This window comes from Petaurus breviceps, unplaced genomic scaffold (genome assembly GCF_028583685.1).
Source record: "Petaurus breviceps papuanus isolate PSGF00001 unplaced genomic scaffold, PetGlider_PUasm1.0 90604, whole genome shotgun sequence".
In the NCBI taxonomy this organism is placed as follows: Eukaryota; Metazoa; Chordata; class Mammalia; order Diprotodontia; family Petauridae; genus Petaurus; species Petaurus breviceps.
Window position 1 is genome coordinate 5,841,690 of NW_027187285.1, and position 19,522 is coordinate 5,861,211.

At 38.4% G+C, this 19,522-nt stretch overlaps 1 protein-coding gene across 5 annotated transcripts in view; it reads left to right on the plus strand.

The window, feature by feature from the left end:
• Window positions 1-16,342, plus strand: part of STAG1 (STAG1 cohesin complex component) — a 385,691-nt gene extending 369,349 nt beyond the window's left edge. For all 5 annotated transcript variants that reach the window (XM_069063916.1, XM_069063915.1, XM_069063914.1 and 2 more), the window contains 6 exons: window positions 784-989; window positions 5,106-5,280; window positions 12,374-12,484; window positions 12,825-12,939; window positions 13,585-13,665; window positions 14,081-16,342. In XM_069063916.1, the coding sequence (XP_068920017.1) occupies window positions 784-989; window positions 5,106-5,280; window positions 12,374-12,484; window positions 12,825-12,939; window positions 13,585-13,665; window positions 14,081-14,104 (712 nt within the window). In that variant the 3' untranslated portion in view covers window positions 14,105-16,342. The remainder of the gene's footprint in view (window positions 1-783; window positions 990-5,105; window positions 5,281-12,373; window positions 12,485-12,824; window positions 12,940-13,584; window positions 13,666-14,080) is intronic.
• The last annotated feature ends 3,180 nt before the right edge of the window (window positions 16,343-19,522 follow it).

Here is a 19,522-nt window from a genome sequence, read left to right on the forward strand (position 1 = left end):
GAAGAAAGAAAATGATTTCGAAAAAAAATAGGCCATATATGGGTTTGCAGCAAATCTGTAGCAGAGAGAAACTGCAACTAGAAGCATTATTTCTACTTTTAAAAAGAGTACCTGGAAAGTCACCTTGTGTTTCATTACAGTGACTTTATAGGCAGCACCTTGCCCTCCTCTTATAAATTATAGGAAAATTCAACTATGATCATGTAAAAGGGAATTTTAAATAATACCTCACACTTATATAAAATTTAAGAATTACATAGTACCTTCCTCCTAACAATTCTTGTACATAGTAAAATATTACTATCCAAAATTCCCTATGAAGAAACTATTATAAGAATCAGAGACCTGAAATGACTTGACCCTACAATTGCATAGAGCCAGAATTGGAATTGGAACCCAAGTTTTCTAACTCCTTGTCCAGAATATTTTCCATTATACAACTGTAAAGAGGGAGAGAATTTGGAGGTCTGAGGTGTCATCCTACACTGATTTGAGCATAAAATGACAGTATCAAAGGAAAGTGATAAATCTTCATCTTTGAAAGATTCATCTGTCTTATGTTGAAAAGTTAGGAGGGAACCCTTGTGACATTGAGGGTCCCAACATACAGCAACTTGTGAATATTGAAGTTGGAAAAGGGGGAAAGCTAAGGAAAATTTAGAATGCAAAAGAGGATACAAAATTATTTAGATAATTTCTCTTGGTAATGACAGAAGAATAAAATCAATGCTAGACAAACTACTTCCCTAAGAAACTATTGGATATTGTTTCCTATGTTTTTAGCCATTCTTACCTAGAGAAATTCCTGACAGAGCAGATGATGGAAAGGAGGGAAGATGTATGGCTTCCACTCATCTCCTATAGAAACTCGTTAGTCACTGGAGGAGAAGATGACAGAATGTCAGTGAATAGTGGAAGCAGCAGTAGCAAAGCTTCATCAGTAAGGAATAAGAAAGGACGGCCACCACTGCACAAAAAGAGAGTTGAAGGTGAGCATGACTTAATCCTGGCTGTGTATTGTGTTTAAGTATCTTTATGAACTGAGAATTCCTATTGAGATGAGGCTCTTCCCTGCACTGTGGAGGATCCTGAAAGAATGTAATATCTATCACAAAATTTAAGAATTAGAGAAAGCTCAGAGGCCCCACGTCCAACTTGTCCTGGAATAAAACTCTCCTCTACAACAATTTGTCACTTGTCCTTGACGTGAAGACCTTTGGCAAATGGGAACATGCTATTTCTGCCTTTTGGGCCTGCCATGGGGAACCAAGCAGAACATCCCCCATGACAGAGTTTCAAATTCTTGAAGACATACCCTGTCCCCGATGTGTTTTCTCTTCTCAGGCAAATATCCCCAGCTTCTAAGATCAGTCCTCATGAGGCATGAACTTACTGATCACCTTTCATCCTACTGGTTGCCCCTATCTGCACGCTCTCAAGCTTCTTGATGTCTTTTCCAAAATTTAGCAGCTGGAACTGATTATGGAAAAGTGTAGGCTAAGATGATATTATTGACTCATGTTTAACCTGCAGTCCACTAACACCTCAGTATCTTTTTCAGGTGAACTGTAGGAATCTAGCTATTCATCCCACAACTTATACTTAAGTTGTTTTTTTTTTTTAACCCAAGTAAAGATTTTTATATTGGTCCCTATTAAATTTTATCTTTTTTATTCCTCCTTTTTGGAGGGGGCAAGGCAGGGCAATTGGGGTTAAGTGACTTGCCCAAGGTCACACAGCTAGTTCGTGTTAAGTGTCTGAGGCTGGATTTGAACTCAGGTCCTCCTGATTCCAGGGCTGGTGCTCTATTCACTGCTCCACCTAGCTGCCCCTAAATATTATCTTATTAAACCATCCCAATAGTCTTTTGAATCCTAACTCTAATCCACTGTGTTAACCATCCTTCCCAACTTTGTATCACCTTCAAGTTTAATAAACGTAACACCTGTGCTTGTATCTGAGTTTTTGACAAATAGATTAAAGAGTGCAGAGCCATGTACAAATGCCTGGAGACCTCTTTCCAAGTCAACTTTGAATCATTCATTACTACTCTTTGAATCCAGCCACTTAGCTAATTCTGAATCAATCCAAGTAATTGTACTTTTGTCCAGACTCTATACCTCTGCCTTGTCCACAAAAATAACAGGAAAGATTAAGTAAGCTATGTCTGTGGCAGTCCCTTGATCTGCCCCATCAAAAAAGCAAATGAGATTAGTCTAATTTGAGCTGTTCCTTATGATCACCATTTCTAGACGGTCACTAACCAGCCTTTGATTCTAGAATTTTTCCAGAAATCAAAGTCAAGCTCACAATTGTACTGAGTAATGGTTAGGACATAATGAGCCAACATGGACTCAAAAGTAAATAACTTAGGAGTTTCTATGATTAGCAAGGGGTGAAATGGGAAAAGGTTTTGAGATGAAAGTAGATGGTTTTGTTGCAGACCCATCATCACTGACTATTTCAGAAAGGGTCAAATGTGACCCATCTTCCCACACACTGGTTAACTTTGATTCTTCAGACTCCTATTCTGTTCCTTCCCTCTCCACCCCAAATTGGAACATTTGTCCTTCTGTCATGCAAGACCTCTCCAGTTCCCCATGAGTTTTCAAGATTGCTGAAAGTGACTCTGCATTCCCACCCACAGCTCTCCCAGGAACCACATCTGTAGTTCATTTGGACTGGAGCCTGGGACTCAACAAGAACTACCAGTTCCTCTTGCTATCTTACTACTCATCATGGTTAATCAGCTCCTATCTGTCATTTATATTCTAACCGTAAGATCATTTTCTGTGACTAAGTAGTTCTTCCTCTTCTCCCTGGTCCATATTCAGTAAAAACACAATTCAACAAACATGCTAAATGACTACTCTGCAAGCACTATACTAGATATTGGATATATGAAGACAAAAATGAAATAACCCTTGCCTTCAGGCAACTTTGTTTTCTCCTGTTGCCATTGTCCCATCCATTCCAGGCAGCAATCCTGACTTTTCTGTGATCCTCACCTTCCCCCCAGTATAGCTTTTAAAAAGTCTTTCTTGAGGAATCAGCATTGTTGGCACCACCCACGTGATATACTTTACCCTTGAGAACATACCTGCACCCCATAGGACTTAACAACAACAAAGTCACAATGTACAAATGGTGAATAAGGAGTTGGCACCAAAAGAAACTCAAATTTGCAACGTGATATATGGAGAGTATGGATGGGTCCCTGTCATCTTTTGTTTTGTTTTGAAAATCAAAGTTATCTGAACATAATTGTATACCGAGAACAAAGATTCAATAGAAAGTAATGGTCTTTACCATTTCTTTTAGTGGAAACTATTAAAAACAGGAACATGATAAAAACAAACTTTTTATTATGTCCTTAGCTTTTCTTACTGGCACTAGAAATCTCTACTAGCACACATTAATTGTGTGCTAATTATTTTCTAAAAAGATAAAAAGCTTATCTCAGTAAGAAGCCGAGAAGTAAAGCACATGTACCTCACTTTCCTATATAATCTACTCTTCACTCCTTCCCTTCTTTTTAGCTTACATTTTCTTCCCAAAACAGAAAAGGATTATAATTATGAACCCTTGTTCACCATGGCTCTAGGCAATGTGCATCAATTGTTTTTTTTTTTTAATTCTCATTCCACTCACCCAGAGTTACACTGTAAATAGCACAAACTTGATTGGAATCTAACATTACTTCCACTGTTAAATGATTCTTCATAGTTTAAGGGGAGAGAATACTTTAAGCAAGACTGAATATGCAGGAGAATGAGATAATTTACAAATTATTGAAAGCGAGTATTTATATTTAGCCCTGTGATATGCCCCTAGAAACTTTCTTCTTAGTTGGCATCACATTATCATTCAATCGTTCGGGTATCATTGTTTAACCAACTATAAATCCATCTAACTTTACTGTGTTCCACTTTACATTTCTTCCTCTTATCCACAAGTATATCATGAAAGACTTTGTCAGTGTGCTTTGAATTCTAGCAAGGTATCTTATCAGTTAGTATGTCACTATTAAATGAGAGAATGATCCCTGAGGTTCCTTTAAGCTCTAAAAGTTTACTCTAGAGTTGTGGTCTTGCCTGTTCCACCCATTTGGATTAAGCTCTTTGAGGAGATGATTATCCATGAGCATAAAAGATAATCAATGAATGTAATTTTCTACTGAATGAAACTGAACACCAGGGGGAAAAATTGTCACACTGGAACTGAGGTCTTTTGTCAGAGATAGAAAAAAATTTTAGACAAATGAAAAAAGGGACATATTTTACATGAGGGATTTTCATATTCTTTTAAATAGGAATAAAGTACCCAGTGAAACTTCCCAGATTTTCATATGCTTTCTAGGAAGTGAAATGTCAGGCTGGTAAAGATAAATTATCCAAAGATCTCACACAGGGTAAAAAGCTAGAAAAATGGTGGCCTAGTTTTATTACGGTCAAGTGCAAGGTTAATTCATGTGGGTAAAATAAGCCAAACTCTTTTTATGTGAGGATTAAATCGAAACTATCAGTCAGGACGCAAGGCAGCACTTGAAAGTCATTGCAGAATTTTCCTGAAGATAAATAACAGGTCAGTGTGCTACACAAACCAGAGGTATTCTTGGTCAAGAAAGGTATTGGATGCATAAAAGATCAAGGGAATAGAAGAATATTCCTGTATGTGACAGCCAACAAATATTAAGACAGTCAGAGACTGAGAAGGGATATGAGCCAAATCTCAAAAGTTAAAAAATTATTATGGAAGTTAAAGAGATACTGATTTCTTTACTAAGTCCCAGAACTGGTAGAACAAGGTAAGTACGGAACAAAGACATTCTTCCTCACAAAGAAGATCAAAAAACCTATGGAATTCATTGTTCTGTGAAGTGTTACAGGCAAAAAAATATAGGCTACGTTCAGATATTTATATGCTCCTGGATGACAGAGACATAGTGACTTTCTCAGTATGCTTGATGTTCTGAGGTTACTTCAAGGAGTCAACAGTACTCCTCTCTGAAACATCTATGAGAGCCTCTGTCAGAAAGGATGTGATATTGACTAACTATGAGGGTTATCCAGTACAGCAGCTGTTAACTTGAACTGTTATTACAGAAGAAAGTTTGGATGGCACATGGCTGAACAGGAATGACACAACTATTCAGACACCTGGAGCCCTGCCCACCCCTCAGTTGACGTCCACTGTACTTAGAGAAAATAATCGACCAATAGGGGAACAAATTCAAGAACATGAGTCAGAACATGGGTCTGAACCAGACTTTTTACACAAGTAAGTAATCATTTAAAACTCCTGCATTTGACAAGGTATTTAAGATGCAAATATTTTTATTTCATAAACACTAAAAAGAGGTTCTTGAATTTTTTCATGCTACATTGTAAACAAGTATTTTTTATACCCTCCAAAATAAAGAAAAATTTCAGAGAAATTGCAATTTTTATTATTGAGATTTATTTTTTAAATCACAATTTCAGCCAGTACTAGATTTTTACCTCTCTCAGTTAGGACTTTACAATAAAATCACAACCTCACAAATGAGGAGTTTGTATCAAAACAAACAAGGAAATTATTTGAGAATTTAACGAAAACCAGGCATTATTTTGGTTGCCCATAGTTACTTAATAAAACATTTGTAGTGCTTTGAGTCCTGAGCCTGAGCAGTGAAACATTACCAACATCCCCTACTTCAAAATATCAACAGACCAAAACTCCCAACTGAATTTCCCTTTCTTTCTGAATTTATCTTTATCTTGTTGCCCAACACTAGCTCCTGAGTCATTGGGCACAGACTGGGATAATACAGCCCAGGGCTGCTGGATGTTTGATACTTTTTCCTGGTCTCAGGTATCAAATCCAAACCTCATGTCATTATGGGTCATGATCTCCCAAGTTTGGGCACCTTCACTTGCAGGGATTATCACCCAAATACTAAGTATTTGTATCATACAAATGAAAAAAGCAGAATGTATTACTGCAGCATCAACATATTCTGACCTTGTCACCAGTATTCAAGAAAGTTCATCCACATTCACTAAATTTCAGACTACCTTCAAAATATACATACCATGTAATATTTTATTTAATGAAGCAACAAAAATTTATTGCACACCTACTGTGTCAGGCACTGTCCTACATGCTAGGGATACACATTCAGTGAATGAAACAGTCACTGCTCTCAAGGATGTCACATTTTACCAGGGCAAGAAATATTGAAGTATATAAAGAATAAATACAAGTTTGTTTCAGGGGTTGGAGAAGAGGGAGAGAAGAATACCCACTAGCAATCAGTAGATTAAGAAAGAATCTTTGTGGTGGAAGTGAAAAGAGCAAATTTCAGATCTGAAGGACAGTTAGTACAGAAGCACAAAGATAGGAGGTGGAGTACTGAGTTTGAAGGCAGGGAGAAGGCCAGTTTAGCTCAATTGTAGCGAACAAAGGGGGAACTAATGTATAGAAAGGCTGGAAAGACAGATTAGGAATAGGTTGTAGAGGTCTTTAAAAGTTAACAGAGGGGCGGCTAGCTGGCACAGTGAATAGAGCATCAGCCCTGGAGTCAGGAGGACCTGAGTTCAAATCCAGCCTGACACAATACAAAACTAGCCGTGTGACCTTGGGCAAGTCACTTAACCCCAATTGCCCTCTCCAAAAACCAAAAAAAAAAAAAGTTAACAGAGAAGTTTCTATTTTATCCCAGAAGCTATAGGGAATTACTGGAGGTTATAAAAGAGATTAATCACACGGTCATATCTGCAGTGAAGGGCAATCATTCTGATATTTGTATGGAGGATTTGTTGAAATAAAGAGAAACATGAGGTTGAGAGACCAGTCAGGTACACATTGTGCTTGACAGTACAGGTGATTGGCAACGAAGGCAAGAACCAAAGTGGTGGCTGTGAGAGCGAGAGGAAGGGGTCAGATGTGAAAATGCTGTGGAGGCAGAAATGGCAGGATGTGGTAAATAATTGAACATGTGGGAGCAAGGATTATGAAGAGTCAAGAACCATGGCAAGACTAGGAACCTGCGAGACTAAGACTAATGGTACCTTCAGCAGAAAAAGGATATTTTAAAAGAGGGGGTGAGTTTGGGGAGAAAGGTAATGCATTTTGTTTGGAGCAGGTTGAGTTTGAAGGTGACTCTGGGACATCCAGCGTGACATTTTGGAAAGTGAAATTGGTGATGCAGAATTTGGGGAAGATACTAGAGTTTTTCAGAGTCATTTGCTTATTGATGATGATTAAAGCCATGGGAGCTAGTCATATCACCAACAGAGAATAGGACCCAGAGCGGAGCCTTGAGGAACACACGCAGTTAGGGGGCATGACTTGGACAGTGAGCCAACAGTGGAAATTGAGAAGGAGCAGTAAGAATGGGAAGAGAGAGGTAAGAACTGTTTCAGGAAAGAATAGAGAAGAGGATGCACCCCAGAAGAGAGGAGTGTCATTGGGGTCCAAGGTAGCCCAGAAGTGGAGAAGCAATAAGGCTGAGAAAAGACCACTAGATTCGATGATTAAAAGATGGTTGGTAGCTTTGGAGAAAGCAGTTTCAGTTGAGTGATCAGGTTGGATTGCAGATTGCAAAGAATTAATGACAGAGTGAGAGTCAAGTCAGCAAGCTTTCATTAAGCAACTTCTGTGTGTGCCCAGCACTGTGGATGGATATTGGGGGACATGGGAAGAGTTGAAAATCTAAGTAAGGCAACACAGTCTCCACCCTCAAGGGGCTCACAGTCTAACAAAGGAGACAACAGGTAAACAACTATGTACAAACAGGATTTGTTTAGGGACAAATTGAAGACCATCTCTGAAGAAAGAAGCTAGCTTTAAGTAGGATGAGGAAAGACTTTTGGCTGAATAGGTAGGATTTTAGGTGAAATTCAAAGAAAGCCAGAAGGTGACAGTGAGGAGGAAGAGCATTCCAGGCCTGGGGAACAGCCAACAAAAATGCTTGGGTGTCTTGAGGAAGGAACAGCAAGAAGGCCAGTGTTACTAGAACACTAAGTACCTGAAGAAGAGTAGGGTATAAGAAGATTGGAATGGAGGGAGGGGCAGGCAAAGGTGATAAGGAAATTGATTTGAATTATGAGAGTGGAGTGGGCCATCACGTGGTGTGAGCTGCACTCTAGGGAGATCACTTTGACAGCTCTGTTAAGGATGGATTGGAGTGAGGCAGGGAGACCAAGCAATAATTCGGGTATAAAATGAGGACCGGCACCATTGTGATGGCAGTATCAGAGGAAAGAAGGGCTGTATACAAGAGATGTTAGGAAGATAGAAGGACTTGGCACCAGATTAGATGGTGTTGTGCTGGAGGTGTTGAAGGGATGGGGAAAATGAAGCAAGTTGTCAAACCACTTCAATATCAGATGCTGGGAAAAGGAAGAGAGAGATGATGTCAAAGGGGTTTGAGATGAATAAAAAAAGAGAAAATCATCACTTCAGTCAGCAAGTCACAGGCTTTAGCTGAGAGGATGGGGATGGGGGAATGGGGAGGTGTGGGAGATCTGAAGAAAGAAGAGGTTCTGTGGGGACTGTGACAGAATCAGTTAAGGAAAATAAAAGGATTGCCTTGCTGTAGTGAGGGCCTAAGAGCAATTGGAGAACATAAATGTGTAAATGAATGCAATCAGTGTGGTTATGTGATTTCCTTTAGCTCCATTTAGCAGCATGTGCGTAGGAGCAGAGGAGGCAGATGGAGAGAGTAATCCAGGGCTGGTTTTTCACAAGGGATATATTATCACTTTATATTTAAAACTTACAAGATCGGTACTTGAGGGACTATTTATTTTCTCTTAGGTACTTCAGCTATAATTAGGGGGTTCATTTCCACCAGGTGAGGAATAACAATGTGGTTATGGCCTCATGATCCAAACAGCTCAGTTTCAGTATGAGAGAAATTATTCCACTCCTTAATATGTTTTTTTTAATCAAAAAGCATAACAATATTTGAAACTCTTTCTCTATTTAATCTAACCTTTATTTTGTCCTCAGAAATAATATGCTTCTTTCTAATGCAGCCTGAATCCCTATTATCCACAGCTTGGAACTTAAAGCTTTTGGTGTCCTGCTTTGAGCTGTTAGTTGTGAATCCTTATTGCCATAAATATTCTTATCCAGCTGGTAGTCTCACTCTCTAGTATTCTAGGCACTCTACCTCAACCATCACAGGGAGATGGGAGGATTAGTAAAGATACAGCATTTCATCTCCATCCTCCCTCTCTCAGAGATGCCCCTGACTCCTGCCTTCCATCTCTGGTCACCGAGTGTATCTCAGCATCAGTACTAATAAACCAGAGTGAATTCAAAGAATATTTATTTAATACCTCCTGTGTTGTTTTTGCAATTTGAGGTTACCAGAGGTCTAACCTTTGGATACAAACATCATTACTAGGCATAATTTTTGGCCTCCTTTTAAAGAAACTATCAAGTTTTGCATGGTAGTACTTCAACTCATGTTAATATGTTTGCCCTTCACTTTGGATATTTTCTAGGATTTTAAGAGGCTAATCGCATAAATTTCATTTCAAACCTTAATGGTTTTCCATTTCTTTATGAAGCAACTAGGTGGCACAGTGGATAGACCTCTGGAGCTGGTACTAGAAAGCCCTGAGTTCAGATGTGTCCTCTTAATAACTGTGACCTTTGGCAAGTTACTTAACCTCTCTGCCTCAGTTTCCATATCTATAAGACAGAGATAACATATACCTCAGAGCCATTATAAGACTCAACTGAAATAGCATGTATACAGCTCTTTGCAAACCTAAAAGTGCTATATAAATTTTAGCTCTCGTTTTCATTATTAAAAGCATCAGTGAATTGTTTTACTGTTAGAAAAATTCTTGTTAGATTACTGATTGATTAAAGGTTAAGGGACAGTAATGTTTCTTTCTCTGAAAATGCTAGGTGACTTAAAGTTGCCCCCTTATCAACAGAAAAAGATTCTTTCTCTTATTAGAGAGACACCAGACTAGTGCTGAAAATAGTACAAAAAATGCAATACGTTAAAGTTATGTTGCCATTTTTTAAAATGTACATTTCTTGACATTTTCTATTTACCCTTGAAACATCTTTTGAGTCTTTATACTTGATTTTGTTTCAGACTATTTTTGAACTGTTGTATACTCAGCTAAGTAGGAAAGAACTTCTTTCACTTGAATGTGAATATAGTACTAAAAAAAAGAATAGAAGCAATTATGGGGAGAGAAATTCACTCTGCCTGGTTTCATATAAGACAAATATAAAGAAACCTTTTCTCCCGAAATGAAAGGACTATTGGCTAGCTTTTCTGTTTCTTAGTTTTAGAAGTCCTTTTCCCTACCTTGGAAGTCCATAGCAATGTAGTCTGCTGGGGAGGGAAAGCATCCTGCCCCCTGTTATATTAGCAATATGAGGTCTCTATCATATTGTCTAAGTACCATCTTCTCTGGGCTTGCATTCCAGTCCCACTTTTATCTTCTCTCCCCATATAGCAAAGCTGTGTCAACAGATTACAGACCTATATGGAACTACTATCTTTCACCATTACACCATTGTCCCCAATTTTAAACGAAAGATTTCAGTCACCTACTAAGTCCTAGTAGATAAAGTAGATAAAGAGCTCTTGGCCTTTATGAAAAATCAGGTTCCTTTTACAATAAACTTAGCTCTTCAGGTCAGCCTGTTTAGTTTCCCTCACTCACTAGTGTTTTCCTTAGTGAAACCCTAAATTCTCTGGACCCCTGAGGCCACAGGACACAATTCTCCTTTCCTCGGTTGACCCTTTTTCCATTTTACCTAAGCATGGCTTATCTCTCCAGCATGTCTCCTTCCCTACCCTGAGTATAAGCTAATCACTACATGTTTTCCCCCCCCCCCAAAAAAAAAAACCCTTTACTGACTGTTCTGCATTAATTAATGGCAATAATCAAGTAAACAAATTTATTAAATTCAATAGCAGGTGCCCTTCAAATAAAATACATTTAAGGGGGAAAATAGTATAGACACCAAAGACAAAAATGTGTAACAAGGTAACAAACATATTAAAAGGGGGCCATTTGAAGAGCACAGCAATGCAGAAAACACAAAAGGCAGTTTTTCAACAATTTGTACAGCCTTGAAGTAAAGGATACAGTTCTCAAAAGACCACTAAAAATACATAAATTACAACATTAGTGATAAATTAATCATCCCAGCAGATTAAGGCAAATTGTTTGCAGGATCTGTCCAAGCCCTGTTGCCTGTTGCTTCAGGCTTTCCTTTGAAACAAAGCCATGCACGTTAGTGCAGCGGGTTAAGTGACCATATATTATATACACCAAGGGATTGGGTGGCAGGGCAGGGGTGGGTAAGATAACAAAAACTTTGGGAATTCCTCCAAAAAAATAAAATCTTGTATTTATCAGTAATGAACTGCAGCAGTTGCTAAGTGGAACCTCTGAAAATTTCCAAGATTTGTGGGTTTTGTTGTTTGGTTTGGTTTATTTTCTGATGAGTTTTATCTTTTCTTTGGCCGAGGGGGGGGGGGGGGGGGGGGGGGGGGGGGGGTTGGAGAATAAGTGAATAAGAATATCATCTATTGACATGTAGGGTGGACTTTAGAGGAACAGAAGCAGGCCTGTAAGAAGACCATGAAAATCTAGCATCTGAATCAAAAACAGGACCTAAGAGTTACCTCAATTCTCTTCATACCTTTTTCAAAACAACTGGTCCTCCAGTATCGAGTTTTCTTCCAAGCACTCAAAGCAAGAGCTTTCCTCAAAAGGCAGCCCTAGAGGCCAGGCCAAGTACAGACTGTACAGTACAGGTTCAGACTTGTGGCCATTTTCCCTCCTTCCCCCAAGCCAACAGATTAATGTCTTGGGAGGAGAGGAGCCAGGAGTCACCTTTCCCTTGATTTAATGTGGGCACTCTTACCCTTGTGATATGCACCCCTTGGGCCCTCTGATGAAGCCTATGAACTATTTCTAAAGACATTCAAATGCATCAAATAAAATATTTGGGATTATAAAGGAAGCCAGTTATACTGAAATGCAGTTATCAAATTATTTAAAAAACAGGTTTACAGACTTCAACCTAAGCACTCCTAAAACAAGTTTATTTATAGTTTGAAATCCTTCCTCTAGGGCACATAGCTCTAGAAGATTCTGTCTGCAGAGACATTACATTCATACAAGGAGTTCACTGCACCATGTAGGGACCCTCTCAGAAGTAGCTTTCTGCTGATTCATCCCCAGCCTTACCAAGTGTCTTTATGAATAGTGGCCCGTATTTTTAAAAGGTCTATTTGAAATTTATTCATTTGGATGAGTGATCAAGCCAAATGACCATAGCACTCTAGCCTACTGGGAAACCAGCCACTGTTAGATTAATAATATCCTGTGTCTCTTAGTCCTCAGATGCAGATCTCCTGGTTAGGCCAACAAAAGTTAGAAGACTTAAATCGAAAGGACAGAACAGGAATGAACTACATGAAAGTGAGAAGTGGAGTGAGGAACGCAGTGTAAGTATTCGTCACTAAGGACTGTGGTGACAAAAACGGCTACCCATGATGCTAGAAAGTTTGATCTGTGAAGTGGTTTAGATTTCTGTACTGACCAGTCCTTGTGAAAGCTTAAAGAATTAAAGATTCTTATAATTGGTACTTTTATTTGAGATTAAATTTGAGGCAAGATTTAGGTTCTTTTAGAGCTGAATCCCTATTTCTATGGGTGGAACTTAAATGACACATTTAGGAAGCCTGTTTTCTTCAGTTTGAAGCATTGATCTAAAAAAGAATTAAACTGTGTGCAGTGATATTTTGAATTTGAGCAGTTTTTAAAGTATCCCTTATTACACTTCAGCCGGGGCCTTATGGAGGATGATGCTGAGCCCATCTTTGAAGATGTGATGATGTCATCCCGGGGTCAGTTGGAAGATATGAATGAGGAATTTGAAGACACCATGGTTATTGATCTGGTAAAGAAATTCAACAAGTTTTATTTTTATTTTTTTAATGTTTAAGGATATTAGTATTGACTGCGTGCTGTTACTTAAGTTCCCTGGGTGGGTAGGCAATGAGTGGCAGTCAAGATTGGGGTTAAGGCAGTACTGATAATAGAATGTTAGAGCTCCAGGTGATTGGGTTCATGGGCATTTCAATAAGCTTAAATCATTTTACAGACTGTCTGTAAGACTGTATTGCTTCAAAAAGGATTGCAATCGTGTGAATCTGTTATTCTTTAGTGTGAATTTGAGAAAAAGCCCAAACTCAGTTTGCCTTTCAGCATTGGCAATTCACCTCAGGCTTTACTAAACTGTGGATGCAAATATTAAGATGCAAAATATTGATATCCTCTTTTCCATTAAATAAAATACTCCTAAGAGAAAACACAAAAAATGTTACTCTCTCCATGTTCTTTTTTAATGTGGTTTCAGCCTCTTAATATTTTAGTCATTTTAATACTGACAAATATGTAATTTTTACTAGTAGATTCCTGAGTCCAAGTTTCTTTTAAACCAAAAAGAAAAATCCTTTTGAGAAATGTAATCTTTCATAGTCAGTTGTCATTGTTTGGAAATTCTTTCTCAGCTAACAGGTCACTAAACGATTTCTCTTTTCAGCCCCCTTCAAGAAACCGAAGAGAACGAGCAGAATTGAGGCCAGATTTCTTTGATTCTGCAGCTATCATAGAAGACGATTCAGTAAGTTTTTTAATAAATGCCCTTTGCTTTTGTAGAACACAGTCATTTCATCCCTCCCTCTCTCCAGATTAAATCCTCCCTCCTGACAAAGAAAAACAATTAAGCAGAAACATCTCATCCATTTACCCTGTCTGACAGCGTGTGCATTATTCTGCCCTCGTAGCCTCCCGCTTCTGAACTATGAGGTGGGAGGGATAGTTTGTTCTTCTCTGACTGGTTTTCTCCAATTGGTTTTTCATTTATTCATCATTCAACCACCTTTTTGTGACCTTTCCATTCATTTTAATATAGTCATAGTATATATTATTCTTTATTCTGCTTATTTCTTTCTGTGTAAGTTTATATATTTCTTTTCCTTAGTTTTTATCCATTTTTTGGATATTGTTTATGTATAACAATTTTTTTATTTTTCTAGGGATTTGGAATGCCTATGTTCTGAAGTCTGATGAAGAAATTTTATAAATCTGGAACTCTATTATTTAGAGCTAGAGGCCTATATACTGTGATAGCTTGTATGAAAAAAAAAACACTTTTGATGTGATCTGCTTTGTTTTTTAATCAAATGATTAAGGTCAATCCCTTTTTGCAGTGACAGAGCAGAAGAGAGGAGCATGTAAATTACACAAAGGAATGTCGATGAACAGTCACCTCAGAAAGACTGACCTAAGAAATCATTTGTATTCTAGTACTGGACTATCCCAATACAGATGTGTGTGGTTTTTTTCTGGATGGGGGGGTGGGGATTTTAAATTTTTAAGACAGCTGTCAAGATAAACACTGTTGTACACCTGTTTTATGAAAACTCAGCATTGAGTGGAAAAAAAAATATTTTTAACTTTATTTTCCTGCTGTACAATTTAAAACTGTTTTAACATTTGCCTTTTTATGTTTTAAGAGCTAACCATTTTTATTAAACCTATGCCAGTCAGTCATTGACTAGCAATGATGCTATATAAGCCGGTCATCCTGGTTGCAGAAGAGTGTTTTTGAACACACTGGATGTGGTTGACATTGTGGTCCATGGGCATGGAAAGGAGCATGACACTGAGAGCCCACGGCAAAGCCCTGATCCAGTGTACTGCTGCCAAACAAACACACACACACACACACACACACACACATCCACACACACACACACAAACACACACACACACATACCACAACACACACACACACACAAGACAGGGATGAAAAATTCAGATTTTATATACTCTTGAGAAAGAAGGTTTATTTTTATTTATAAGGGGGCATAAAATCAGAAATGTCCATGCAGCCACTTTTCCAACAAATGCTGTGCAACAATGCATTTTATATAGCATCAGGGAGACACGAACACAGTACATTTTCTATGGGTATTTGTTCTCTGCATTTTTAGCAACTTATACCAGCAAATAAAGTATTCTCAGTAAAACAAACAGTTCTCAAGTTATCAGTTTGCTGTTTTTATCACTTATATCATGCCCTGCCAAACCCAAGGTACACAGACTGCCATTTCCTTAGGAAAATAATCATGAATAACTAAAATAATCACTTTGCCGTTCAGAAGCAATTTTAACCATACCATAGATGCGTCTACTTCCCATGCAGTAAATAGTCTTATGTGCTGAATAATTTTGTAAATTAATTTTGCCGGTTAGAAGTACGTGCTGCATAGAAGTGTATGCTTAGAGAATGAAGTTCTTAAGCTCACCAAGGAATCTAGCTACATTTTCAGTGTTAACTGTGCATATTAAAAGTTATTACTTCAAGAGGAGGAAAATCATGAATTTTCACAACAGAAAAAAAGGCCAAACTAGGCCTGAGCTAATGCATCAAGGTTTAAATGTCTTCAGTGGTTTGGAGTTTCATTCTGCTTAGCTTTTTTGACCATGCCCAGTTTGCTGCTATTGTAGTTTGAGAAAACAACTTTTCCCTCATCCTTTTTGATTCTTTACTTTAGCACTGGAACTTCAAAACACAACCATCCACTGTAAGAACGGCTATTTCTCATTAAGTGGTTATTTTTAAATCAGCTACAAAATCATAAGACTTTCTCTTCTACCAAAAATTTCATTCTTTTTAAAAAAGGATAAAAATCTGCACACCCAGTGATTACCTTTTGGGAAGGAGGAAAAAAACTGGATGTTTTCACCCTTTTAATAAACATAAAAATCAAGACTTTTTTCAAACTGTGTGTACAGTCCTCAAAATATAAGACTTGGTTGCCAAAAATGTTTGACTTGCTAATTCAGCAGTTCCTCAGTCAGGGTTAAGAGGGGACACCAATGCTGCGCCGTTAGAACTTTGACTTTCTTGGAAGAAGGGCAGCAGGAATAGCTGCGTTTAACACTCAGTAGTTCTGGGAGAGCAGAGGAGTGTGATCGATGCTGCATGGTTTGAGTCACAATCACGGGCTGGTCTTGTTCTTCACAGTCCTCTGTGGAAAACCGAATCCTAATTTAGAATTGTAGAATACTGTATAACAAAAACAAAAAACAAAAAAAAAGGTTTACTATCTAGGTACCTCCAATGGGTTTCCAATTCAGTTTGAAGTCCAATAGATTTTTGTATTTTGAGTGTCTCCTTGATTGGTTTTGCTAGTACTTCTGTAAATTGTACATTTACAATATGAGGTTTTTCCTTTTGTACAATTTGAAACTGATGCTTCACCTTTCCTTTAATAAACTATTCAAAATCAGGCCTGTAGTCGTCATCCTATTCATCCCACACCAGTTTTCTTACTGATAAGCTGGACTAACAGTAATAATAGCTCATTTACATAGCAGGAGCTTTATAAATTCTAGCTCATTTGATGCTTACAAGCCTGGGAAGTGCTATTATTATCCCTGTTTCCTAGTTGATGAAACTGAAGCAGACAGATTAAGTGACTCCAGGTCACTCAGCTAGTTAGTTTCTGAGGTTAGACTAGAACTCACATCTTCTGGACTACTGTAGGTCTAGGACTGTTCATTATGCCACCTACCTTAAAACAAAGTGGGGTTTTTTTGTTTTTTTAAAGCCTAGACTTTCAAGCGCCTTCATACTTTGCCCCTCAAAAAAATGGTACTTTTTTTACTGTTTTTTTTGTACTTAGGATGCATAAATGTACTAATGAAACAATAAGAAACAAAACAAAACCTGATTCTCCAACTGATTCTATGCTTGTTTTTGTCAGCCTTTTCCCAAGTTTGTCATAGAGTGTCTGAATGAACAGAGGGGCAAGAGATAGACATACTGTCAATGGGCATAGCATGGAAGTAGGAACTGTAGGTGGGCACATTTGTAACTGATCACTTTAATTCATCAGCTATACTTCCATGAGGAGGAGAGAAAAATAAAAATTATCTCTGGTCTTCCCTACAGATGGCCATGACCCCAAAAGCTAAGAAAAAGGGCAGAGCATCCCAGAGGGTAGGACTTGCCAGATTATCTGTGCAGTCAATGCAAGCTAGGTTGTCAAAATCTTGTGCCATGTCCTAGACAGATATCCAGAACAAAACCCAAAGAACAAATCTGGAGATGCTGTCTTAGGGGAGGAAGTTAAAGGACTTGATTTTTCACTGCTTTATATTCTCCAATAGGCTGTTCCCTGTGGTGTCACACCAGTTAATCATGACAGTAGTTAAGTTTTGGTGATACAAACCCCAATAAACTATCCAAAGAACACATCCTAATGCTCTAAGTGTGTCCAAATGTAACTACTACATTTGAACAGTGGGTCTTTATTGAGCATTAAATTAAATTTCTATATTGCCCTTTTCATGATTTCAGCCTGGGGGGCACTAACACAAGAGATTAATGTATAAGAGAGAATCTCCACCTTCTAATTCAGTTTTAAAGATAGACCGTATTTCTTTACAAGAGAATTCTCCTGGGAATCTAAGGACTTGCCAGAAAAGATAAAACTTAAAGCTATATTGCAAGAGGATCTGAGGATTAAATAACCTTTCCATAGTTACCTCTTAATTATAGTGAAGAAATTGGACTGGTCAAGAAATTGTTCATGAGGCGTGATTAATCATGGATCAACAAGAAGCCAAAAAGTTTTCAAATTTTGACAAATTTCAAATGACAAGAGCCATCGTATTTTGGTTAGTTGTAGCCCTCTGAATTTTGGAGTTAAGTGTTCCAGTCTTGTGTAAGATGCTGTGTTCAGGTGCCTTCTAGTGCCATTCTCAAAAAAGAGGCCTACCATTTTCTCCACTGCTGCCAACAGACCTACCTTATTGCAGTTCCTTTCAGACCTAGATTAAGAGATGGAAAGTACTACTATTAGTAGAAGTTTCCATGGTGGTCACCATACCTTCTTTCACTCCCACTACAACCCCCTTGGTTTGGGTCTTCACCACCTGTTCCCTGGATAATTGTGATCAGCTCCCTTCATTCCCTCCCTCTTCCAATCCCTCAGTACAGCTACCAAAGTTATCTTCCTAATACAGTACCAATGTTACCAATGTCACTCCTTCACTCACAAGCTCCCAGTTGTTTCCGATTGCTTTTTTTAGCCTGGCATTCCAGCTGGATCCCATATGACTTGCCTTCCATGCACACTATTCTTCCCCCTCTTCCCTGACCTTGTCTTGGCTTTTTCTGGCTGCACAGACTTTGCTTACACTCCTCCCCTGTACATGAACTGGTCTTCCCAAACTGCAGAAGTTCTTCCCTCCAAGAATCAGTTCAGGTGCTCATTCCTTCACTTTGGACTTCTTTGCATTCACAATTTATAGCACTGATATTCACAAATTCCTCATCCCCCTCTGTGAGCTGTAGTAATAAAAATAACACTATGATTATAGTAGTAGTAATAATAATAAATATAGTTTACAGCATGCTCTACTGTCCATACTATAAGGTTGGTATTTCCTTGAAGGGAAGAATTGCCCTGTTCCATATTTGTGTCCTCAGTAGCTACTTAACAGTTTTTTGTTTGAATTGGATTAGGGCTCCAGCGTTCATCCTCACTGTTTTCTGAGATATATAGCTTAAAGGTTTTTATGCACTGAGATTTTGGAGCTAGAAAGAGAGAAGAGAGAGCAAAGAGATGAAGACAGGAGGGATGAAGGGGGGGGAAAGCAAGTGAGAAAAAGAAATTGGCAGCCCTTTGCTTTTCCCACTTCCTTCTCCCCTTCTTCTCCCACCATGAAAGAGAAAATCAGCCCTGAGAGAAATTGTGCTCAAATGGTAGCCCACACCCCAGCAAGCACTACTGCCCATCTTGGCTCTTGACACTTTTTCTGGGAATATAGAGATGGGAGCGTCAAGAAGGGCAGATGAACCTGGTACAGGATGCCTGGCTAAAGGGAATGAGTTGGGGAGGGGGGTGGCACTCCAATGCCAGTCAGCCCAGCAGGCTCTGATACATGAATATGAGCCAGAAGGAATTCAAGATCAGTAACGTTTAGATTTTTATTTTATAAAGAAGCATCTTCTTTAAGAGTCCCTGAGAAGGAACTGACTGATTCTCCAGAAAGCTATAATGGTCAAGGTTCATGATATAGGAAAAAGCCTTCACTTAGCATCTCTTCAATTCAGTTCAACAAGCATTTATTTTGAAGATACAGAATATACAAAGATAAGGATAAAATCTATGAATAATAAATATAAGGTATTTTCCATAGGGAATAGACACTAATAGCTGGGAGGATCAGAAAAGGCCTCAAGTAGAAGGTGGCCTGAGCTAAGATGAATACAGGAAGCTACAGACTCCAAGAGCGGGAGCCACAGAGGGAGCACATTCCAGGTAAAGGTTCAACTTAACAAAAACATGGAAGTGAAAGAAGGAAGTGTTGAGAACAGGGAATAATAGCAAGTAAGCCAATTTGGTTGGAAGATAAGAGCGTATGAAGGAGAATAATAATAAACCTAGAAATGTAGACCA